General features: G+C 42.8%; 1 protein-coding gene across 1 annotated transcript in view; it reads left to right on the forward strand.

Annotated features, from left to right (window-relative positions):
* LHFPL6 (LHFPL tetraspan subfamily member 6) overlaps nt 1-25,989 on the forward strand; it is a 139,806-nt gene that overhangs the window by 101,437 nt on the left and 12,380 nt on the right. The window contains exon 3 of the mRNA XM_062614976.1: nt 23,076-23,174. Coding sequence (XP_062470960.1) covers nt 23,076-23,174 — 99 coding nt within the window. The remainder of the gene's footprint in view (nt 1-23,075; nt 23,175-25,989) is intronic.

Raw genomic sequence — 25,989 nt, forward strand, 5'->3', positions numbered from 1 at the left:
CTTCCTGGAAATAAAGCTGTAATAACCAAACAGTGGCATCTGGTTTCCGCAACCATTGATAAGAAACACTGTGATCTCTTTCTTAACACAAGCATGATCCAAAGCACAGTAACATTTGACAAAAGCTTCTCCATCCTTGTAGTCCACCTTATTGCTACTGAACACTTGAAGCTACCACAGTGTAAAACCTGACTGCACAGTATGTTCCCCTTACAGGTTGAATAAACTGCATTTTGGTCCTTCTGGCTTGTATTTGAAAATGTGCCTGTAAATTAGACTTCACAGATGCTTTAGTAGTGTAATTGGGTTGCATAGCAGGTACCCCTCACAGCATTTTTCATGTCTAGAAAAGGAGATTATGATCCAATGCAATATCTTAATGTCCTTAGAGAAGATCAGAAAGAAAAAATAAACTCTATTAATGAGAAACTTCAGTGTCACCTAGCCTTCTTCTGCTTCTTCCCACAGTTTTGTTGTCAGTGTATCACCTAGACTGGGCTACATATGTTGGAGAGAACCTAGAAGTGAAGGAACATCCATTAAACCTGTTCTTCCTCCTAGTAACGCTCTAAGTCCTCTGATAATACCATCTCAATGGCTGCAAATCCACATCATGTTCCTGTGCTGAAGAGCCTTGAAACATATCCACACAGAAGTGGGCCTGATCCTGCTTGTGGGATGGAGAGGGCCATTTCCACCCACTGCTGGACTGGAGCATCCATGGGGGCACATGAGGCTGCTGGGGGGGGGTTATAGTTCATCAATGCCTGAGTGATAACAAAGACTCAATTCTCTACTGGAAGTTCAAGACAGGAAAGGGGGAGGGCAGGGAAGAGAGAGTGAGCTCTTGGGAGCAGTTCATTCAGTAATGAACTTCCAGGGGAGGACAAGTGGGAGCTGGCTGTGCTTGGGTGTTCTGCATGAGAGCAAGCAAATGTCATCCTCTTCTGTTACAAAGATCTTAGGCTTATTGTTTAATGTAGTAATAAATATTGCATTATAATAATTAGCAAAATAATGCCAATAAATAATGCATTTCTCTCAAGAGCTTGGGCAAAAATCTAACCCAACCCCCACACACACCGCAACATCCCCTAAAACTGGTCACATAACAATTGCTCCTCAGCTGCACTGGCACTGATGCAGTGATTTGACCTAATTTAGCCCTGTCCATCAAATGGCTACCCACAGTTTCACAAGACAGAGAGCAGGGCTGCTCACCAAGCCTGTCCCATCCCCGGCACTGCCTGCAGGCTGATGCCTTTTAGGAGAGGCGCTACTGTGCTCCACATCTGTAAGAGGATCATGATAATTTTCTTGACTATAAAATTGATACCAACCAGCAGCATTAACTCTTTTTGGCTGGTGAGGTGAGGAAGGAGACCCACAAATAAACTGTGGACCTTTTTTTTTCCTTATATAATCCTTTAATTTGCTTTGTCCTGGTTTCTGCTGGGATAGAGTTCATTTTCTTCTTAGTAGCTGGTGCAGTGCTGTGTTTTGGCTTTAGTCTGAGAGCAATGCTGATTAACACACTGATGGTTTTGTTGTTGCTCAGTAGCACTTATCCTGATCAAGGACTTTTCAGTCTCATGCTCTGCCGATGAGCAGGGGCACGGAAAGCTGGGAGGAAGCAGAGACAGGACACCTGATGCAAAGTAATCAAAGGGGTATTCCATACCACAGCTCATCATGCCCAGTATATAAACTGTGGGGAGTCACCCAGAAGGGACCAGTCACTGCTTGGGTCAGGCTGGGTATCAGTCAGCAGGTGATGAACAATTGGATTTTGCATCACCTGTGTTCATTGGCTTTTATTTTTCTCACTTTTTCTTCTTATGATGTTTTAGTTTATTTCAGTTCTTAACCTGTTCTTATCTCAACCCATGGGTTTTACCATTTCCCAATTCTCCTTCCCATCCCACCAGGGCAGGGACAGAGTGAGTGAGCAGCTGTGTGGTACTTAGTTGGTGGCTGGGGTTAAACCACAACATCCCTGGAGAAAGCAATATTCTTCTGAGGAACTGAAATAGGATTTACTGTATATTAATGTCTTATTATTTTCTACTTTTCCTCCCTAGCCTCTTTCATCTGTATTAAATCAGTCACACTGGCTCACCTGAAATGTGTCAGCTAAGATCTTCCTGCACTGAAACTCAGAAAAAAATAGTCTTATTAAACTTAAAATGACAGGTTAAGGCAGGAAACCTTGTGGTGATTTTCTTTTTCTTCTTCTGTGGGCAAAACTGGAGTTTTTCGTGACCCTCTGCTAAGCAAATGTCTTAAGCATTTTATTTCTTGCTGACAAGTAGCAGCCACCAGTGCCTAATACCACCCCCCCTGTGCAAGGACTGAGTCAGCCTGTTTCTGGACGCATCCACCTTGACATTTCATCTGAAAAATACTGTTACATAGATCATCCAGTTTCCTGTCTCCCCTTTAATAGCAGGGGAGGATGAGTGAAGACTGGGTAGGTACAAAGACGGAACATAGAAATTGCTCTTGTCTAGCAAGGGCTGTGCATGTAGTCAGCCCCTCTGTGACGACCCCAGAGGCTGCAGAGTGGACTCTCTGGAAATACCCATGAGATGCAGGAATAAGACTGACCATCAGATATGCAAGGCTTTAGTTGCTCAATATCAACTGAGCTGTGGTAGCCCCATGGCAAGCACTGCACTACAAATGCAAGACACTTTGACTTACCTTCTTGACCTTCTCTTGTTGTCTCTCCCACTGGTATGAGGCAGATTTTTCCTGCAGGCAGCTCATTCCTACCTTCTGATTCAGACTGGTATTTTAGTAAATTATAATGCCACCTTTCTCTCTTTTTACTCCCTTCAGAAGTATCAGTATTATGGCTCTGCCTGTAAAAGCATCATCTGTCTGAGGAAAGAGGTCTGGCTGCCAGATTTGCTCTGGTTTTGGTAACAGACGAAGGAGTGTCCCTGATTTCAAATGCTGGAGGAAAAAAAATAATTGCACAGCATTTATGAAAGCAAAAGGACTTCTTAAAAAGGGCAGGCTGCAAGCTGAGCCAGTTCCAGCCTGGAGAACCCTTCAGAAGAAAATACAAATCCCAATTTCTCTGTTCTCACTTTTGTGGATCATACAGGCAGCAGATTTTTACTGACATTCATCTTCATCATTCATTTGCAGCATTCACCTTCTGCATTCAGGAGGCATTCTTAGTGACAAAGAAAAGCCAAAAGAGACAGATGTACTCACTGGAGAGGGCTTATATATAATTGAACGTGTAAACATTTGCAAGCCAGTGTTAGTTTTACAATTATATGAATAACATTGTCCTGAGTCTTGCTCAGAGGCCTGTCAGGAGCTCTGCAAAGCTGGGTACAAAGCATCTCCCCCTAATTGACCGCATCACACGCTCTGGGCATAGTAGCAGTGCTGTGTGGTGCTTTGTGCACCCCTGCTTTGACAGACCATGTTATGGCCAGCACTAGAGGGTGGGTGTTAAAGATGCCTTTACCAAGGCTCTGCAGAGGAAAGACAAGGTGTACCTACACCAGGGACTTTAAGTTGCAAACTGTCCACCTAATTACTTTTTATGGTGTTAAGAGTCAATAAAGGAAGTTGTTTGTGTTCTGCCTTTGGGAAATATTCAAAATCAGATGAATTAGTGCCAGCTGAGTGGCAAGGTAGTGACAGAGGAGTCCTCAGAAGGCTCACCTTGTGACAGTTCATAAGTAGAAAATACTGCCCTTGCACAGCTTTGCAGGGGACTTTTTTGATGTGAGATGCAGTAAATCTGTTTGATGATTGTCAGCAGCACATTTTCAGTACTGCCACTTGCTGGGAGGATCTTCCACCCAAATGAGATTCGGAGGGATCTTCACCCCCAGTCAGAGTAATGAGTTCAGAGTTTTGATAATGCTCTTTGTGAGCTCAAAAGGAGTATTGCAGGGAGACCACCCTTCTTACCCTGGGAGTTAAGTTCTCTTCAGTGCTATACATTGCTCACCATGGCAATGGGAATTGAATTTTCCGCTCCCTGAGCTCTCCTGGATACTTAAACCAGCCTCATGCGATACTATTGTGGCCAGTGTCATCGCACCACTGAAAACTAAATGAATGAATAAATTGGAGCCATGGTGTTTTGGACTGCTGAATTGTATCCAAGCTTTTTATTGCCAGTCATGTACTCCTTTCCAATGACAGATGGAATGATGCTTATTAGGCAGGTAGGCAGATTATTGTAACAAATGAACGCGAGAAGTACAGTAGCAAGGCTGTATATCAGGGAACTGAGAAGGGATTATCTCTTAAGAAACCTCTTTCCAGCTCCAACTGCTTTTGACTGCAAGGCCCCTTCGTATTACACAACACTTTATTCTCTCTTATTGATGCAAGTAATCCAAGTTTATGGCTTCTATCACGATCTTTTCCTCCTTGGCCTTTTAACTGCCTTTAATATAGAAGCTATTCTCGTATTGAAAGTTTTTGCTCCTTCAGCTTTCAACCTGCTCCTATTTCATGTGTCTTGGAATATCCCTCAATGTCACGTTCGCATTGCTCTTTCTCTCATTTCTATGCAGTTGTCTCCAAGCCTTTTTCCTCAGCCCCACTTAATCTGATTGCGCCACAGCCGCTCTCAGCCATGGGCAGCACTGCAGGTCCCTTTGGCTCTGCCCACCTTTCCAGGACTTGGTCAGGTGCCAGACCGCTCTTTGGACACCTCTTATTCCCTTGATGTATCTAGGCTGGACTCCTGACGTGTTTGGGTCATTGCATGGAGGGCTCAAAACAAACTGACCTGAACCAAGGTTTGATTATTTGCCCAACCTGATTTGCTGGCTACTTGGGAGGAGGTGGCCCTTTGCCCTTGGCATGGCACTTATGTTATCCATCAGTATGCCCATTTGGAGAGTTAATGCCAACAGAATAATAAACCTGTAGAAACCAGTGATTTATTTATTTATTTGCCTATGCTACTCTCTCAACTGGTTCATGTTAGCCTGAAATTGCACGTAGGAAGGGGCAAGAAGCGGGCAAGAAGGCATACCTGGGAATGTATACCGTGTCTGACTACCCCTATATGTATATTTAAAAAATTGTTCTAGGAGACCTCTTAAGTGTTCCTGGTGAAACAGGAGGAAAAGCCTCCATTTAGTTGCACCCCTGCAGTCAAACCAGAGCGATCCATTTGGCTGTGGAAAAATTGCTCCAGGAAAGCCATAAGCCTTTATTACTTAGAGACCTTTGGAACTTTGGACATACCATGATGTTCAGCACAGATTAAAGCAAAGCACAGCAGACTACCTCAGGGAGTGAACTGCCCCTGGGGAGGGGGGAACTGGGTGCAAATTGTCCTTTTCCATCTTAAATCTGTGCAGCTCTGATGAGTCTGTTAGAGGCCTGGAACACAGTGACCTGCTGCAGGGTACAGTGGCACAATTCTTTTCTTTTTTGATAGCATTATTCTGGTTCGTGTTGCTGACCCTGCTGAAGTTATCCTGGCACTGCTAACATGCTTTTCAGGGACCAGAATCAGACCCAGACTGTAGACACCAAAACCTTGTCTTGATTACTTTTTATGTAAAAGCTGATTTTCGGTGATATTTTAACCAAGAACAGCAGATGTTCACTCTATCAGGTTTGTTGTTGCTGCCTGCAAAGTGCAAAAATGATCTCATATTTAATTTATGCTTATTTCACTTATTTAAAGCAAACAAAAATGCATTCATAAACTGTGAGGTAGAGTATCATATCTTTAACAGCTTTGCATGTTTTCCCACGGGTGTGTTATTCCTAACTGAGGTAGGTAGCCACTGAGGTTATCGTAAGTGGAGGAGTGTACAAAATGGAAAAGATAGATACTGTTGCTTTTGTTCATTCCTGTAAAGGCTGGATTTGTCAGCCTATTGGATTGTACCTGCTTATCACATGCTCTGGCCAGTTGTATGGCTTCTGCAAGAGGAACACTTAAACGTATCTCAGCCTCTTCAGATCACAGCGTGATCTGCTAGGTTAAATGGCTAATTGTAGGTGAGTGCTCTAGTGTACATTAGTCAAACCCTGTAGTTAAAATGTCAGATAATTTCTTTGTAGCTGCACACAAAGGCAAATGTCTCTGTTTCTTTTGTCTGCTGCCATCCCCACAGCCAGCTATGTAGAGCATAATCTTGAGGGACTCAGTGGCAGGGCTTTAACATAACTGTATCTAAGGTATCTGTGTTACACAGCCACTCTTTCTTCTTCCTTCTCTATATGCACTCATTCTGTATCTGTGTTAAGCCACATGGGGATATTGGAAGATGCTGTAGACCCAGATGTCTGCTGGAATCTCAGACTGTGTAATTAGCTGTGGACATCTAGACACTAGCTGAAGAGATGTGTCATTTAGTGGATAATGCTTAGTTTTGGTGCCAAGAGTTTTACGTTCAGGCTTCTACAGACCATGTCATAGGCTGTGAAAATAGCTGTTCCCACTCCGGGAACAAGGGCTGTGGTGGGCTCTGCCCTTGAAAAAGTTGGGCTGGTTTGTTTGCTTGTTGGTTTGATTTTTGAAAGTGTTCCTCTTCCCTGTTAAACAGGAGGATAGAAGAAAAGAAATTTGAATGAGTTTGAGTCAAGCCCAAGTCCAACAATAAAATTATATGATTCAGCCCATTGTTCATTTTACTCTTGATGCAGGTTGCAAAACTCGTGTGAACACTTTCCTCCCTCCCCATTCTGCCCCTCAAGGTCTTCAAACACCACACTGTGGCAAGAAATGCCTGAGCCTTTTGGAACTATTATCCCCTCTTCTTCATATAGGGAAAAGAAAACTTCAAGGGACAGTATGAATAACGTACTAGTTACACAGAATTCCCTGGTGAGGACAGATATAGCCTTTGTGACTCCCCAGGTCTCTGTAGTGATCTTGATAACATTTCTCAGTCATTATAGTTGCAGCTTTTTTGCTTCAAAAAGCAGCCTCATGTCAATTAAAGACAAAACTGCAGCAGTTCACCAGGGCCTTAAATGTGTATATTTGACCCCACATCTTTCCTAAGCTCCTCACTCTACTCTTTGAGTCCTGCCAGCTGAGGGACAGTCAGAGCCTTGACCTGAGCACTGGTGGTATCTGGAAGTTGCAGCAGAAAGGCAGGGCAGGGCAGGGCAGGCAGGGTGAAATGTGCTTTTTGGGCCTTGGCCCTTTCTGCTTCATTACCATGAAAAGCCTACAACTGAATATCAATTCATTTGTATTCAACCTGGCTGTTCTGCTTCCATAACTCCTTTCTTGTCTGCAGCTGACAGGATGTCACAAGGAAGTGACAGGGCAGTGACAGTTTGTGTGTCATGGTCCACTTCTGTTTGAACTTGATTTTTATCTAGTAATGAATCAAGCCATGGGAGTCCAGTCTGGGAAAAAAAGAATGTCCCAAAGAAGCAAGCTGAAGCTGGAAAGTTTTTCAGTCCATTTGGAAATAAGAATGCATCACAATTTGCTTTTTCCCTCCACACCAAACCCCTGTATTCTCACAAGGTAACTGGGTATAAAAGGGGTTTTGCATTATTTATTAGTGTGCCTCTGTCACACATAATGAGGGCTATAAAGTATGTGAGAGTTTATAATTGGCTATCTACAAGAAGTAATCCTGAGGGGTCTGTGTGAGGATCAAATAAATTATGCTTCATTATAGTAGTTATGCCAAGGATATTAGAAATTTTTTTTTAGTTAAGAGGAAGAAAAAGGAGAGGCAGAAAAAGAAAAACCCCTCAGTGCTTCCCAGACCCACTTCTATCGAAGTTTTTACAGTTTGAGGGAAGATTTCAGTCCTCCTCTTTAAAATTCCTGATGTGTTCAAGATGCTAAGTAAGCAGTTGCCAGGATACTTGTACAAATAATGCATAAATGGAGTTTATCTAAAGTATTTTATTCATAAACTTTACTGAACTCTCCCATGCAGTTAAGAAGGAATCCCAGTTCCCCACTATCCACCACTGGCACATCAGCTTACAGAAATGAAACTTTTATCTCTTCTTCTCAGGGGATATGAATGGCTCCCACCTTCCCCCCCACCCCCCATCCTCGTTTCCTTCCTGAATCTAATTATTATTCCCATAATTGAGAACAAGGACTTGGTGACAGTAAAATACAAAGAAAAAGAGGATGAACAGCTGGGCCTGGAAGCTATGATGGTATCATTTTAAAATGAACATTGACGTTTCAGAAAAGTCAGGAGAAAAGGGGTCGCCATGTTTCTGACTTAGTTGTGGGGCTTTTCTGATGCTTCTGGATATAATTTGTGCAACAGTGGAGGTGCCCCTGGAGTTAGACAAGGGAGAGTCTTTCAGATCCAGGAAGAAGGGAATAACTCTTCCCTTAAAGAAGTTACTAGGTATTATTCTAGTTTTAGAAAGCCAAGGAAGGACAGTTTCTCTCGTGTCACAATATGCTTGGTTCTAAACTATTTCCAGCAGTGGAAACTACCCGTGAAAATAGCAACCTGAAGGCTGTGGCTAGAGCTCTGGCTTCACTGAAATTAGTGGCAAAACTGGTTGATTTCACATGGGCCAGTTGCCCCCCATTAGATCTCTTTGAATGTAAGGTTGCAAGACTGGGCCTGAAAGGTCAAGCATCCTTTTGTATGTTAAATGTAATACTTTCACAAGTCTAAAAATGTATCCCATAGCCTTTATGGTGCCCTAGTTACACCATAGAATCATATAATAGTTTGAGCTGGAAGGGACCTTCAAAGGTCATCTAGTCCAATCCTCCTGCAATGAGCAGGGACATCTTCACATTGCTCAGAGTCACACTCCGTTCAGCCTTGAATATCTCCACCAGCCCCTGTCCACCAGCCACTGCCCAAAGCCATAAAGTGAAAATGCTTTGAAATGCATGAGTAAAACAGCATTTTGTATGTACAGAGTTGTGTGAAAACTACAAAAAGCAGGAGCAAACTGCATGAACTAAGAGCAGCCTCTGTAGGTAGCTTGGGTCAGCCTGCACGCCAGAAACCTCTGTTAGTATTGCCATCACCTCCAAGGTCTTCATTTAACTTGATTTAACCCTCCTTTTGGTTTCTCTCCATTGAAAATGAGTTTGATTCATTCATTGCCATGTTTTATTGTTTTTTTTTTTTCTATTTTAAAGGAAAAATTCCAACACATTGTCAAAACCAGAAGCCACAGAAATCCTCTGGAAAGAGAAGGCTGCATGAAATGGCCAATTCTGTCAGGAAAAACTGAATAAATTGGGAGTGGTTAATCCATTGGAGAGAAAAATACTCAAAGGAGGGGAGAAAATAAAATGCTGTCTTGGAGCCCTGGTAGTGGTTTAGCAAAGTCCAGGATTTAAGGAGTGAACTTAAGGGAAGATACATGTTAGACAATATGAAATGCTCCTGTTTGAGACACAGAGCCAGAAGAATGCATTGTCTTAAAAGCTGGTGTGATCTCCATTGTGAGAGGATTTTTAAGACAGCTCAAATAATTTTATTGGAAGGTACAGGTACAGCTTATCCTCACTTTGAGGCTGAAGGATGGATAAGATACATTGATGTCCCTTCCAACCTGTTTCCAAAATGTTTTTTTTTGTGTTTTAAGTATGCTCTCTGAATAAAAGAATTTAATAAATTATGGGAAGCAAAAAACTCTCAATATAAAGAGCTGGACAGTGCTGAGACATCCCTTCATTGCCTTGGGTTAACTCACAGATGGGTGGGGAGAAGAAGATTTCAAAATGAGTTCATAGGTGGGCTCATGAGCTCATCATGGGAGAAGCATACCCTCTACACACTGGTTTTCATTACCAGTAAGGGTTAAGTCTGTTTGACGTGTTGGTAAGGTTGTCCATATGGATTTTCTCTGGAGAGGATAAGCAGCAGTGCCAAAATTTTCTGAGCGGCAGATGTGCAATGTATTTGTAACAAACTGCAGCTCCAATCCAATATTATGATTTATCACATTTTGTGGCGAACTGAAAAGTGGGACCTATTTGAGGGAAATTAACTTGATAGAGTGCTTTTTCCTCTGCAAATTGGGTCAGTGAGTTGGAATGTCTTTGGATACAAAGCACAGAAAGTTCCATTTTTTAATTTTTTTTATAAAAAGTATCCTTTTGTTGGGTATGTCACAGAAAACAAACTTTAGAGCATGTAAAAATCATGCAAAACAAAACACAGACAGTCTGACAGCATAGAAACAGTATTCTGAGGGTCACATTGTTCACACTGGAGCTGTGCTGAACCTTACCATCTTTCTTACTGAAAACAAAGTAGCTGAGAATAGGTTAATAGTTGTTTTTCAGCTTGAGGAAGCCATGCAAAGAATCAATTCCACATGGAGTCTATTATTGCTTAGATTTTACTCCATTTCTTTTGATTTTATACTGTAATTCAGCACAAAAGCAAACTCCACTGAATATACTTTATCCATGCATAGATTAATTTGTGTGCTTAGCTGTATGATCGGCAAAGATCCTTGTGAAGGTGGAGGGCATTTTAAAAGCTGCTAAAAAGTGATGCAGCTACAGCAGCAAACTATACATTAAACTGACTTCTCCTTTACTAGTTCCCATTTATTTCATAACACTTAGCTGTCTATGACTCACCTATCAGAGAGCTCTAAACTGTAGAGAGGGAGATGTGTTTGATGGCTGTAGGCCGGTGTATCAATAAAGCTGGTGTGTATATTTCAGCAGAGTAGAGGGAGGCTTAAACCTGGGAAGCACCAGTAAGAATAGGTTAAAGGGAAAAGTGATTCTCAGCTTTGGTGACTGCCGCTGACATTTACAGCGTTATAGCAGTTTATCTCGCCATATTTCCTATCTGGAGAAGTGGTTTCCAAACTTCTTTGATTTGAGGAGTATTGCAGACTCTTCAGTAGAAATGCACACCTTTTCAATCTTTTTTTTCAAGTTATAGATTGTCTAGTAGCGTGTATGAAATTTGCTTGGAAGTACTCCTTGATTTGCCGGAGGGTCTGCAGACCATGTACTGAAAATGTTACTTTGAAACTTTGAGTATGGCTGAAGTTGTACTGAGATACGCAGTGGCTGGTCTTGCATCAGTCCTTGGACAGCTCAACTGACATGAAACAAACTAAAAGAAATAAATAAATGGCAAAAGCCTGAGGTGTAGTATTCCCCACAGGATATACGCTTTGCATCACTTCCCGTTCCCCTGTCACTTTGGGGATATGTTATCAAAGTGAAGGAGTTGGATGGATAATTTTGTTGTTTTATCCAGCATTTATAAACTACTGTTTTTCACAGTTCAGTGAACTAATAGACATAGAAAAGCAATTCCTTGGTATTTAATCCATGTCTGAATATTTCCAAAGGCTGGGACAATCTTGAGGCAAAATGACTGGAGTGGTGCTCAGGAGTCTCAGGAGTCGGGCTGCTGCAGAGTTTTCATTAATGCTTATAACAACCATGCTCTGCCCAGTTTGTGTTGAAAAGATATGGCAATGCCTGTCCATTTATCCATTTGTCTGCTTAGGCATCTTCACCAACATAGGATATATCTCCTTCATTCGCCCCTCATAGTCCTTCGTGAGATAAGTTCACATACTGGGAAATGCTTTGAATATGGAGCTTCTGCAAAAGCTCTGGCTAGTTTTGTCCGGTCTTCAGTTGCTATTGAAATTCGTATTAACAGAAGGGAATATGCCTTATCTACTATGACTACTATGCGAATTAGGTATTTTGGGAAGCTAGTTATTAAACTATCTTTTATTAATTATAGTAGGTGCCCTTGTGTTTCTAATAGAGTGATTTCTATTTAAATACACCATGTCATATGCCATATGCTGCTCTAGACTCTTTGAACTGTCAAGCATTTGATTCTGAGCCACAAAACGATGGGGTGAGCACACAGATGGGTTGTCACATAAAGAAGTCTGATGGCATGTGATAACGCTTAGGCTTTTTTCTTTTTCTTTTTCTTTTTTTTTTTTTTCTCATAAAGCGTACACTGTAGTAGCAGTGATCATGGCTTGCCAAACAAAAATGAGCTGACAGTCAAACTCCACCATGTTCTGTGGAATTCTTCAAGCATTTCAGTTCCACTCTGCAGATTCAGTCTGCCTTTAACTGGACCATGTCACATCCCTTTCAGAACAAGTGATGTCAATCATTTTGTTGTGTGACAAACTCTGGGAGGAATGACACAGAGACTCACAAAGCTAGTCCTGAGGTATCTAGCTCTGTGGTAGCAACTGAGGCAGACCGAAGCCATTTTAAAGCAGCATACAGATAATTTCTTTTTAAGGTAGAGCATACAGGCTTGCACTCAGGAGCAAGATGATTTTTTCTTTCATCTTCTTTTCTTCCCTAACATTCAGGCCATTTCCCATAAAGGAAGGTAGACTTCATTAGAGGAGTTGAGACACTTGCATCTTAAGGGCAGAATGAGGGCAGAAGGATAGAAGATGAGGGATAAAATAAAGTGTAGGTAGCTTTGGCTGATTCAACTACAGATTCATATACTTTTTAAAGGTGTTTACAATACAGAAATTGCCCCTTGAGGTAGGTTTCTAAGCTCATATTAAGATCAATACATATCTAGGGTGAAACTCATTAGCCTGAATCTAGATGCTTTACACTGTTAGAGGTCATCAAGACCTCTGTATGGGCTGGCAAGTATGACAGAGGACTTACAGGAATCTTGCATTACTCTGGAGAGGCCAAGCAGGATAATGAACAGCACTTAACCTGACAGAAGGTGACATGTTTGGGGGGCTAAATTCCACTCTAAATCAATACTGCCAGTGGAGCACAGTTCAGTCACTGACCTACAAGTGTCCAGTGCCATTTGAGATGCTCTCAGCTATCCCACCTCCAGCTGCTAGCCCAGGAACATTTGTCTTTCCCTACTGGCAATGTGCCATGTCTGCTAGTCTCATATGAATGTCTTTGCTATCTTAGAGTTAGGTGAACTTAGATGTGTCCTAGTCATAGACCTGTGTGTCTGTATTCTTCAGGGTGAGAAAAATATCTTCTGGACTCCATTAATTCTACTGGCAAGGGTCTCAATTCAGTTGCTGCTACAGAGGCATCTCCATAGGTATGATATGTCCTGTGCCATCTGAGCACCTAGAAAGGAAGACCCATGCTGTTCTGGAACAGGACCTGGTCTCCAGGTGGGCTGCCCAGCTGAAATGCAAGTAGTCCTATGTGCATGCATGTGACTTGAGCTGTAGCTGCCCTCAGCTGAGGTTCCTGAATGATGGAAAAGAGATTCATGAAGTCTTTCATGTTGGGAGGGATGTTGAGAGGTCATATAGTCTAACCTTGTGCTTCAAGCAGGACCAACCCTGAATCATGACTACAATAATTACTTTCATGCCTCCAAATATCCCCTTAGGCAAACAAAAGCAGCCAGGTGTGGGCTTATCCAGACTGCTTAGTGCTATGCTTTGTATCTGAACACTGGAGGATTCACGATCTCCATACTTCCCGACTTGCCTCGTCCATGGGCACACAACAGGTATGTATTGCAGGAGACCCAAAGGAGAAAACCCAGTGATGCTGGAATCTCTCATATCCAACTGTCTGCACCCAACACTCATGCCTGGGAGAAATAGCTGTGGCGAAAGCCTTTTTTTTTTCTTTTTGGCCTGATTTGAACCTTGGTCTCTCAGGAGCTTCTGTTTGAAGGGTGCTGTACTTTGTGCCAAATACTTGCGTCATCACTGGCTGAGAGAACTAAAATGTTAGAGGGACTATGTAATCTGGTGGTAAGGGAATTATCCTGGAGCCTCTGCTTCAGTGAATATTCATTCTTTAATCAATTGGTACATCTTCCAGATAAACACCACCTTGACTCTGGCCAGCCTTAGCCTCCCTTAACCATAACCAATAAGATATAAATTGCACAAGCAGGTACCTCTTTCTCTGTCCCTGCATGTGAATGGTGCTGTATAATAAATGGTAATAAAGGAGTTTTCAGTGAAATACCCAGCTACACACTGTAATTCAACTAGTTCTCAAACATCATATTACTCCTCCTACTGTGTACATAGAATAGGATTAAACTCTTGGATTTCTTAATATCTAGTGCCAGCCTTCACAGACTGTCAAGCCTGTTTACTGCTGCTTTATAAAATCTTGTTAAAAGAAGTACTTTCAATGTTTCTGAGGGGGTTGAATTTTGGGAGCTGCAGTCCCTTGCACCACCACCGATTTTTGCAGGGCTTTGAAATTGGTGCTGAACCTTTCCTTTCCTCACAGCAACTGCCATGGTCCTGTCACTTGTCCTTTTACCAAATGGCTCTTATTAAGTCACTTTCCATTTAGTGGCAGCTCTGTGATTTCTCCACTCTTACTACTTCAGTGTTTCTTTTGGGTTTCTCTCAGCCCTCAGCCCCATTTCCTGCAGCTTTCAGAATTGCTTTAAAAATGCCCAGGGCCAAACAGAGCAAAGCCATTAGCTTTTAGGGTAGCAGTGTAGCATCTCTGGGTGGGGAGATTTCGCCCTCTGAGCCTGAAGCACCTCTGAAGCACCTCTGTAGTAATGAGCACACTACCTTTGATCAAATGAAGATCAAAGCAAAGTGATGTTTCATCAGTCAGAAGACTCCCATCTGCACCCTCCATTGCCCTGTGCCTGCAGTCAGGGAGAAAGAGCTGTGACTCTCCCATGACATAGCATTTTGCTGTGCTGGATGCTGGCAGGCATTTGTAATGCCTTTTTTAGGCTTCCTCTGCCACTAGCCCTACTTTCCTACTTTCTCTGGGAAGTGGTAGCAGGCAGGTGGCAGCTCTTTACTGTGGCTGTTTGACGAGGTTCAGAGCAGAGCAGCTGCCAGACAGTGAGTGCTCATGGTGTGGAGTAACCTAAAATAACAGAAAAAGTCTCATTTGAGGGATGGGGCTTGACAGTCAAGTGGAGGGGAGCTAAGCAAAGCCAAATGTATTGAATTAAACCTGGAGATCAGAATCAGAAGGGAAGTGTGGTGGGGTTTTGCCACTGTCTGAAATCCCATGAGTACTATTTCCATCACACTCAAGATGAAAGTTTTACTGGAGGCAGGATTTAAGAAACTGAAGGCTGTAGCATTTTATTCTCTGAGGTTTTTTTTTGTTCTTGTGTTTCGTTTTGCTTTGTGTCTACATTCGCTCTAACGTCCTGCTATAGCAAAGTCTATGACAGAAATACTTGACCTGAGTAAAGCCCTGAACTGACTAGCTGTCTCCCCTTCTCACCCCTGTGAGAAGGAGTAGGAGGAAATTTGGTACAACATAAATGCAGTTTCTATCTGTGTGCCTCTGAGGACTTCTGCTTGGACACCCAGACAAGGGGGAGTGCTTTATTGCATTCATTCGCTTTCTAGGCAATTGTTCAGTGACTACTAAATCAACAGAGAACTTTTGCCCAAAGTGTTGATCTCATGTTTAAGCCTGATAAAATCCCAGCTCAGGTGCCTATCTGGTTTTCCTGAGGGACAAGTACTAACAGCAGTGTGAAGGGACCAGTATGGTAATGTTTCTCTAACAGAACAACAGAGGAACCGAAGAACAGAGTGATGGTGTTAAAAAAAAAAACAGTAGGAATGTGACCTTAAAGAAGGAAGGCTTCTGGATGATCTGGGAGCTGCCAGTATAAAGACATTGTCCCTCGCTCACTGAAATGAGGCTGGACTCCACGGGTATGGGAGCCGGGCTGACTGCAGCCAGCATGGCCCTGGTCCCGCCATCCCCGTCTTTGCTCCATTGGGTCCTGCTGCTTTGCCCAGCCTCTGAAGTTTGTCTGAACCTGCTCTGACCCATTTCTATCACTCAGCAGTTGCTTGGTTGAAGCTCCTGGAGAGTTTCTTGAACACACACTTCAGAAGCTGTGTCTTCTGAAGTATTTCACAACATTTTTTTTTAACCAATTCTTCTTTAACCCCATTGTTCGTTGGCCAAGGTATGTGTGAAAGCAGCAGACAACTTCTTGTGCCAGTTCAGTTTTACTTTCATACCGTAGGCTCACTTTGATATCAGGTAAACGCTTTAAGACCATTACATCAAGGAGAGTTTTTAAATCACAAGAAGTGGAAGTCAAAGTCTGTGCTGCATTTAAAATTGGTTTTGTTTTGCATGTGGAGATTATTGTACCTTCAAGTGACAGATGGGAATGTGAAAACTTTCTATCATCCTTGAAGATTCAAATGGGCTGATAGAGAAAAAATGTGAAAAGAAAAATCATCATTAAAATGGTCTTCAAAGGGATGACTTCCAAGTTATTGTCTGTCAGCTTCTCCAGATGGTCTGAATATCTGTCAGATGAGCAGTGTTCATTAGACATGCCTAGAAAAAAAATAAAAAAAAATAAAAAGGGCAAGGTTTCTTTTTGGTCAGGTCAGAAAATTAAAGGGGAAACAGTAGAAGATGGGGGGAAAGTGAGGAGGAAGATAGTTTGAAGATTTTTCTTACTAAACGTAACTGTACAAAAAGCAACATTTGATTCTGGTTTTATTTTCACTCTGCAGTACATATATGAAGTCTGACCTGTTCCTATTACTTTTCTAGATGGAAATACAAACTGAGTTTTCACAATGATACTGGGCTCCTTCCGGCATTCATGGGGTATAACTCTGACTGGAGCTGAGGACATACAAAAAAAGGAATACAATTTCCAGTGCCCATTTAGAAGGCTCCTAAAAAGGCCATAATCAAGGAAAGCCACCATGGGTTTTGTTCAAATGAAAATGCATTTTCTAGCAGCAAGACTCTGAGACTGAATCCAAAGTTAAGTGCCTAATTCACTGCCATCACTACCTCTCTTTATTGACCAAACTGATGGTTTTCCCCATTGTATTTATCTGAATAATCTGTTTAGGTTTACCCTATTCAAAGGAAAAGGAAGGACACTGGGGAAGGTTTGGCTTTATTTAACAGGCTTTTGAGGATGCAATGATCAAATGGGCCGACAACAAAAACAAGAGTGAGCCATATAGCAATCAGGGGCACACTGTGACCTCTAGTGAGAGGAAAAGCTGAGTCTGTAAAACAGGACTTGCTAGCTATGAGCTGTCAGAACAGCTACAGACAATTAATTTATGGTGTGATGTCTATGTTGGTTATTTAAGGCACATCAGATCTATGGGTGGAGGCTCCCATTAAAGCCACAGCAATAAGGAATCAGTCAAATGTCCCATATTCAGTGGCCAATAACTCAGCAGTCTGAGGACTGCCCTCCACAGGGATTTTCAAGCTTATCTTTTTGTGCATTGACTTTTGCCAATGAGTCTTGGTCTTTCTGAGTGCAGTCATTTTGCCCATGGCAAAATTTGGTTAATATCTCTTGGCTTATTAATCCTTCTGTGTTTGTTGTTTGAGACTTGCCTATATCCAAGCTATTCTTGGAGATAGTAACAGTGATTAATATTTTACATCTTGGAATAAGCTGATTGCTGCATGCCACAAATCATTTATCACTTCAAAGAGGAACCCTAGATCTGTGCCAAGCCGCTAATGTAATTACTGTCCCTTCTCTGCTGCATCCACCATACGCAGAACCTGTTATATGCAATTACTTTCAATCACAAGCTCCGCTCCAGACAGACAAGATCATCTTGCAAGCACTAGGTGTTACTGAAATATGGTCGCATGTTACCTGCAGCAAGGGTGAAAGAGAAGGCATTGTGGGATGGACAAGGATTACTCTGGGTAGTTTACTATTGAGGCATCCATCCTCTAGCTCATAGTTTTGCAACTTGTAGGTCTGGGCAGCTCCTCACTTAGCAAACGGGCTGGTTTTAACTCACTTTTTAAAGGTATCCAGCTCTCTGCGTGGACTATACAAAGAGTGTAGTGGCTAAATGAGACCCTATTGAGTATTAAAGCCAAGCACTTCATTCCAGTTTTGCACTGCTGAAGCTGGCTGCATTATGTAAGCCTTGTGGCTCTCTCCCACATGCCTCACCATCACATCGAGTCAGCCTCAGCATTTGCAATAGCCATATTTCATGGATCAGGGCAAGGAGACTGTTTCAATCCCAAATGCAGGACTGCTCCAGAAGAGCTGGTCTCTGGAAGTGCCAACACCTACGCTGGTGCATGGCACATAGCCCAAAACAGCAGCCAAATGTCACCAGCACCTTTACTGCTGGCTGGCTCTGTCCCACTGCCTGGGTCCCTTGCACCTGGAAGCCACAGCCCCTTTTGTGAGGGTGCTGTTTATGGACTTGCATGTTTCCTTCCCCTATTTCTTTTAATGTCTGTACTGGATAATGAAAGATGACAGATGATCGCAATTACAGCAGGGTGGTTGGGTTTGTTGGTTTTTTGTTTTTTCTTACTTTCCTTAAGAAATGTTACAGGCATCCTAAGTGTTTCAAGCAGCTGTCAATATGAGTATGGTGTCCTGGGTAGTGTAGCTGGCTAAATACAATAACTGTTGGGCAGGCCAGGATGTGACTCTAGAGCTCAACAAATAACTGCTCTTTACTGAAACTGCAAAATTAGCTTAAAGATTTCCATTGGGTTTGCAGCCCTTGAATTTAGCTTAGATTTTTAAATGGAGGTTGCAGCTGTTCAGCAGGATCTACATTCTCTGTGATAAAACACATTGGTATATGAATTATTAGCTGTAATAGTGTGCAGTCTTTTTGCTTTGCAGGGTCTGATCCACACATTCAGTTGCTTACAAACAGGGGTTGTATTGATCAGAAGAGAAAGAAGGGGCTGCGGGGCTTTTGTCCAGGTTCCATTTGCACCATGGGCTTTGAGGCATACTCCACACTTCTAGTGCATAAAATAAGGGAGCTGAAATGCCAGTTTCTGACTTCACTGTCCGTGAAGACCAAGGCAGCATCAGCCGTGTTAAAATCATGAAGAATCCTCCTGAAAGCAATGGGACATTAGACACACACACTCATACTTACCTCAGGGCATAAACCAAAACTTGTTATTTTTTTCTTACTGTCTAGCAGTCCTTGTGGAAGCATTACACTAGGTAAGTCTTTGAGTTTGGCCTGCTTGTTGCCTTCAAGAAGTACTGGGGAACACAACTGGTTTGCCAATAGACCTAAATCAACAACAGGCACTTATGTGCCACTACAGGGAAAACATTTGAAGGTGATCCAAAACCAGCTGAAAACCAGTGACCATCAAAGGAGATATCAAAACAACAGCTTTAAGACTTGTGTCCAGTTGGTACCTGTGGCAAAACCTTTTTCCCAGATGGGAATGTACCTTGTTCTCCTGGCTGCACCTTTGGTCTCTGGCAGGTTTTGTGTTCACTAAACGAAGTATGTGAGCTTGCCAGTGGTTTTATACCTTGTCCTTGACACATAAACATGCTGCTGTTGGTGCTTTGGGGCCATGGGGCATCAGCACTGGCGTTAGGTAGCAGTTTCCCATTTGATTTCATCATCACAGTCAGTGCAGGCTGTGAGTAGAAAAAAAGCTGCAGTGCTCAATGTCTGTTACTCCATAACCGAAACAGCACTGCTAAAGCCCATAGCTAACTGGAGAGCCAGATGTTGCTGGGGTAGGGAGGTTTTCTAACATAGCATGCTAGACTTCCCTTATTTGGTTTATTTATTTCTAGGAGGCACAGGTAATGGTGAGGCACACTGGGGGGTGCTGTGAGCTGAACAGTGCAGAATGGCTTTAAGGACAAGCACTATGTTTAAGTGAAGCAGTTGCTCCTTTGGAGCAATTTAACTTTACAGAATATTGCATTGCTAATGAATTTTTGACTGAGCCCGATAATTTATTTTCACTGAAACTGGGCTTTGGACTTACAGAGATGGATTTGCAGAAATGTGAAAGAAGGTGTGACGGGGGGATGAAAAGGTCTGGCTAAGGAAGGAAATAAGTTATCGAGGCTTGCGGTCACTGTATTCAGTGTAGCATCAGAGGCAGACAGAGTGAACAGGTACCCATGTTTGGAAGAGGATGGGCTTTGCTTGGAAGGTGGCAGTGGAAAGTGCTGTGAGTGGCGTTCGTGGGAAAAAAAAAAACAAACAACAACCTGGTTACTGCAACAAAACCTAAATAAACAGTCCTCTGTGAATGCAGTGGCCACCAGATACTATTACCACCTGAGGAGAGTAATTGGCAAGAGCTTGTTCTGGGTTTGGAGGGGCAGCATTGTTATGCTAATAGTCCTTTCACTTGCCTGCAGTGCTGCTGTTGTGCTCTCCTGGAAGAACTGGGCAAGAGGCTTTCCCAGGACCTACTTGTGAGGAAGGGCTGGCTGCTGTTTCATCTGGTCCAGTGCAGGCAGCTGCAAGTCTGCCTTCCCTCCTACCCCCTGCATCTCCCTAACCCTTGCAGTGGGGCCCTTTGAGCATTTGCAAGGTCTCCAGAGAGTCTGTTCAAGGACACAAGTTGATTGAAACCAGCACAGGCAGTCCAGTTCACTTTTAGTCAGAGCAGCTTCTGAGCTGTTGTCTGCCTGGGCTGGCACCAGGCAGGTCATGGGAACCATGGCCAGTGTGGGAAATAGTCAGATCCACATCAGGACTGCCTGGGGCTGCCACTGTCCTCTCTGGCATCTAGGCGATCTCCCTCCCTTTCCCAGCCATTCTCATCATCAGTGGTGATGTTCCTTCTTGCCCCATTGGGTCCTGCTGATCCCAAGCACATCACCTGTGCTGTCAGCACTTCACAATGCCCTTCTTGCTTTAACAATTCAAGTGAGAATCAGTCAGGTTTTTTCAGAGTCTGAAGTTATCTTTAACAAATGTAGACCCAGTTTTGTCCTAAGTTCTCTTGTCTGAGATACATCCTTTCTGAGAATTTAATTAGAAGGGACTCTTATTTACATGGATTCTACGAGCTGGTGTTGTCTCCGTGGCCCTGGGCGAAAAAAAATCAGATGATACTACGAAAGCCGTTAGCGAGGATGTTAGAAGCAGCTATATCCAGGTCAGACAAAGTTCTGAAAATACCTAGCATTCATGTGTCCTGATTCGGAGAAAACTCCAGGAACAAACTTGCCAACAGAGTTTCAAGTTGACAAGCAGGTGTTCTTTATTTCGGCGACGGGAGACACGGGGGATAGTTCCTCCTAACGTGTCTCCGAATTGCTGTACAGGTCATCCTTATATGGTTACTGAGTATATTACATCATTTTCCAAAAGGTTTCCGGCATGCATACAAAAATGTGGTGGTCTTTAAGGGTCGTTTACTTTTCCCAACAAGCTTAATTAACATTACAGACATAGCAATCATCCTGGCCTTCTACTTACCAGTTAGTTTAACTGCTCTCATCCTGGACATCTGCTAGTCCGGGATACTCCCCATCCCAGGTCCTGTCCTTTTATTCTGCTTTTCTCACATCTTTTGCACTGAGGCCCTTAGAGCCTGAAACTATGTCAACTACCTCCAAGCACCGCAGTTATTTTCCATTACAAAGCCATCAAACTTAACATTACTTAGAACTGATTACATTTTGTACTTTTTTGCCTCCTTGTCTCAGTCCTTTATTGCTTTTCCCCCTTTACAGCTGTTGGGTGAATACCCCATCTGAGAGGGGGCTGCCTTAGGGATTTGTTTTCCATTATGTGTTGTAGATATGGAGAGAGGAGATAGCAATTACTGCTCAACAAAGAAAGGAAGAAGTAGACTTGAGCAGCAAGAAGATATTTGAACTTAGTGGGTGAAAATCTAAGGAATGAAGATTTGGCCAAAACAGGGGCAGATGTGCTCAGAGGACCAGCAAAGGAATGGCTGTGGTACTTTGCTAAGAGCTAAGATGCTAAGATCATTAAACGTCTTTTGGAAGAAGATGAGATACGTTTCTGGACTTCAGTGCCTTGTTCAGGTGTGTCTTTGAGCAAGTCAAAGACATAATAAGGTGATATCTGTATCTTACAGTAGCATCAGAAATATAAGAAACTTAGGCATCTTGAGGACATAGTAGAAATAGCTGGCATAGCTAGCTCCAAGCCCTGAGTCAGGATCATTCCTACGACTCCCAGGACTCCTCTTCAACTGGTGTGATGTCCATAGTGCCTGTCATCACACCCAGGGCTTTTCTGCACTAGGAACACGGCAGCAGAAGTGCTTTGCCAGGGAGCACATTGTCCTTATTCTCATTGTCAAGAGAGGAAAAGTGAGGTGGTGTCAAGTCAAGGGACTTGCCCAGAGTGACAGCTGTAGGGCTTGAAACCTTGTCCCAGTCCTGTGCTCTACCTAACAGGTAAAAGGCAACACTGCAAAACCACACTCCAAACTTTCTGAGGACCTGTTTGCCTTTACAGCCTGCAGGTAACTCAGGTGCAACGAGCCCATTTTCTACATAGTGATTTGTTTCCAATCTTATAAATAAGATCTGGCACAAAGGAGGTACATTTAAATGCTGTAGCACAGTCTGCCTGTGTAAGAAGCTTTGCCAGCAACACCCTGCTTTTTGGCAGCTGCTGCAGTGACAGCTGAGAATGCAGTTTGATAAAAAATGCCACTTCTGCAAAATAATCATGGCCCATCGGGTGATTCTCAGCAAGATCTTGTGAAGGGAAGGACTTAGCCAAAACACATCTGCTTGGGGTAGCATGAGGGCTCGAGAAAGCAAAAAATGTTGTGAGTGTTAAGTCAAACATGACAATAGGAAAACGGCTTGGTTGTTTTGGCTGAAATGTTTCAGAAAACATTGTGGAGTGTGTGCCTGTGGTGTGACATGAAACCTTTCTTCCTTGGCTTTCAAAAGGGCGAAAACCAAAGGAAGATGACAACAGATTAACACAACTGTCAGTTTACTTTTCCTGCTAGAACCCTGATAGACCCTGGTTGACTGTTGTTTTAATTAATCAGAAGCAATCAGCTTGTAATTGCTGTGATTAACACATCTTCTACTTAACCCTGGCTGAGTTTTCCAAACAGAGTATATAGTAGTTATGTAGAGTAGAAGGGAAGTCTAAAAGCTCTGAGGTAGAAGCTCTAGAAGATGAGGATGGCTTCTGGTGCTTAACCACCAAAGCTGCCTCCAGGCCACAGACCATATGTAAAAGCAGTATAGCAGAATGCAGCAGTAGGAGTCCAAATGACGTTCTACTGGTTTTAGGAGAAAAAAAAAGATGTACTTTTTTTTCTCTGAGATTCCCAAATGTCAGTTTGACACTTGCAAGTGGCAGCCTGTGTTTAAGCCAATTGTATAAACTTCTATTTTCTTTTTTCTCCATAGGTTTGTTGATTGGCTCTGGTTGTGCCCTCTATCCTCTTGGCTGGGACAGTGAAGAAGTCAGACAAACCTGTGGTAACCTTTCCAACCAGTTTGAACTAGGTGAGTCATCATCAGATCACCTCAGCCACATTATACTCTTCTATGTGTTGTCCATAAAAGTAAAAAAGGACATAAGTGCAGGCTTGGAGAAGCAACCCAGTTGTGTGTGGTGGGCGTATTCATAGTGCATCATTCTGGTATGGTGCTAAGGCAAGGGATTTCAGATAGGCTTTCTGGAAATGTTTTCCAAAAGAACATTATAAAAGAAAATGAAGGAATGTATGTATAAATTTAAGACATGGTATTTAATAGTCTTGCAATATGGGAGCTAACATTCCTGGAGATCTTGGCAGGGTAGGCAGAGGCATCACATCACAACACAGATCAAGGCAAATCACAGTGAGTGCAATTAGCTGTCTTTGAAGTCTGGCATGTTTATGGCTTTCTAACCCAAGCCTGGAGAGTATGGCTTTGGTTACTTACATCCTTGGGAAGCTGGTAAATAACACTTGTTCCTTATGTCAGCTTTCTCACAAAGAAGCTACTGGTTTTACTGTTGGTGGCTGCACTAAGCACTGAATGAGAGTCAGCGATGTGGCCAAGCCGGATTCATATCCATGCTGTATGGGGCAAGCTGCCTGTACAATGGTCTCTAGAAAACAAAAGCCCATCAGTGACCTAAGGATTAAGCAATGTAGATAATCAGGATCTGATGTGTGAATGCACATCCTGGTTCTTTCTTAGCTAGAAGGATTGATGCAGCTGCTGATACCTTATTCTATAAGTGCTTTCTGACCATGTGTCATTTGAGGAAGAGGGAAGTCTCCTTCTGAAGGAGCAGGCAAGACTGAGCACCCTCAGTGCTCAGCAGGCAAGACTGACCCTCCACCGGTGTGAGAATTCCCACTCTCAAGCACTGACACACAGAGCTTCCTATTTCCAGCCCCTGTGTGCTAAGCCTTATGGTTGGTGTTAGAAATCCTTTCCTTAGCTGTGTGTGCAGGGCTTCTGGTAGCCTGGCATCAATCCCAGTGCAAAGAACAGTGGATGTAAATGGTGTCCCAGGGTTAACCACAAACTTGCTGCATTATCTTTTATTTTTGCACTGATATTTCTGTCAAGCTTCAAGAATAAGGAATTATGTTTCTGTTTCAGAGATGTTTCTTACAAATATATGCAAATAAATTGAGGTTGAAAGTTAAAAATATTGGTTTAGGAGAGATGCTCCAGGTCACCCTCCCTTATGCCAATTCCTGTGGCATTTTGGAGTGCTTTTCATCTGGCATATGACCAGAAATTATCTTTACCAATATCAGCCCCATCTCTACCCCTACCAGTGATTTTATTATCAGCAGCCACTAACGGTGTTGCCCAAGGGGTGTGCAACATGCTCTAGAAGCTTTACCTTATTATTTTGAACTCTAATATCCTTCTGTGCTATTGATATTAGATTTTCTTTTCAGTGAAGTATAAAAAGTTCTTGCAAATTTTTTATTCACCTAATAATTGAAAGACTGAACATGAAGGAGACAGAGCAATGAGAACAGAAATTTAACAGAAAGTTAACTAGCAGAAAAATCGTGTCTCAGAACTAAGATTCCCAACCCCATGGAAGGGTGTCTCAAAGGATGTAAGAGAAAGACTAGATAAAACACAGCAGTAACTGCTGCAGGGAACAGTCTGGTTCATCACTGCCCATGATCAGTCTTGTGCCTGAAGTAGTTCCTAGGTATTCCATTTAGCAGCTCCCTCATTTGAAGGGGTGGCTAGCCCCTTGTGGGTGCATACTGATGCTGCTCTTCCACACCAAGCATGCAGTTCTGCTCCTGTGGTCCCTGTTTGTCTCCTGACAGCCTGCTTGTTCCCAGGTTTCAGTCGTTGCTCTCCCCAGAGTGCAGAAAAGCGTGACCTTTCCAGGTTATTTCTCTGCAAACTAAGAAGAAGCTGGGTGTCATGCCAGCCTGAGCTCCTTGAAGACAGCACTTAGGCAGTTACAAGCTATGACCTTAAACATAGTTGTGTCCGCAATCAGGCAGAGTCTCTGAGACCACCTTCACCATCTCATGACTCGTGAGTCATACCTGCATAAATTCGATCACCCTGTCATTGACATCAGCGAGGAAACCCATGTAAAAAATTTCAGCTGACAGCATTCCTTCCAGGTACACATAAGGACCATGAGATTTATTACATTAACTGTGAAGGCGTGTGCCTTTACTATATTTTCTGGACCCAGAGTATGCCGGCCATGTGTTATGCATGCGTAGACTTGACACGAGTGCTGGTCTCACTGATCTGCTGCAATCATATGTTAACACATTAATTAACAGATTATAACGAGAGCTGAAATTTGCTGTAGTGATTTCCACTGTCACTAAACATCTCTTTTCCAGATACATTGGCAGGCAATTTAAATGCTTGGCTAGGATTTTTCTTTTACTTAATGTCAATGCCTGGTTGATGCTGTGTTAGCAAAGTTATCTGTAAAGAAGAGGTACTGTCTGAGGGCCATTTAATAACCACCGGGCTCATCGTCTTTCATAAATACCTCTTGGTTGGTGATAACCCAAACCCTCTAGTCTTTTCTGAATCATTAGAGACTGGCTTACTTATTATAGCCTACAGGCCAAAAATGATGTTTCAAAGACTTAATCTTGCTAAGTCTCAAGACAAATTTAAGTAATTATTGCTTTCATTTAAATATTTAATTTGATTAAGCCACAATGATATGCTTTCTGTTCGTGAATCTGTGAAATGAGTTGTCTCAAGAACCACATATATACAGGCTGCATTCTGCCCTCAGAAAAGCTGAACTGCCGTGAGCCCTGTACGCGTTTGCTGATGGGAGAAATGCTGGCAGTGGGAGTGCTGGTCC

Source organism: Pezoporus occidentalis, unplaced genomic scaffold, assembly GCF_034315485.1.
Source record: "Pezoporus occidentalis ecotype Australia unplaced genomic scaffold, CSIRO_AGI_Poc_V1 ctg18, whole genome shotgun sequence".
Classification (NCBI taxonomy): Eukaryota; Metazoa; Chordata; class Aves; order Psittaciformes; family Psittacidae; genus Pezoporus; species Pezoporus occidentalis.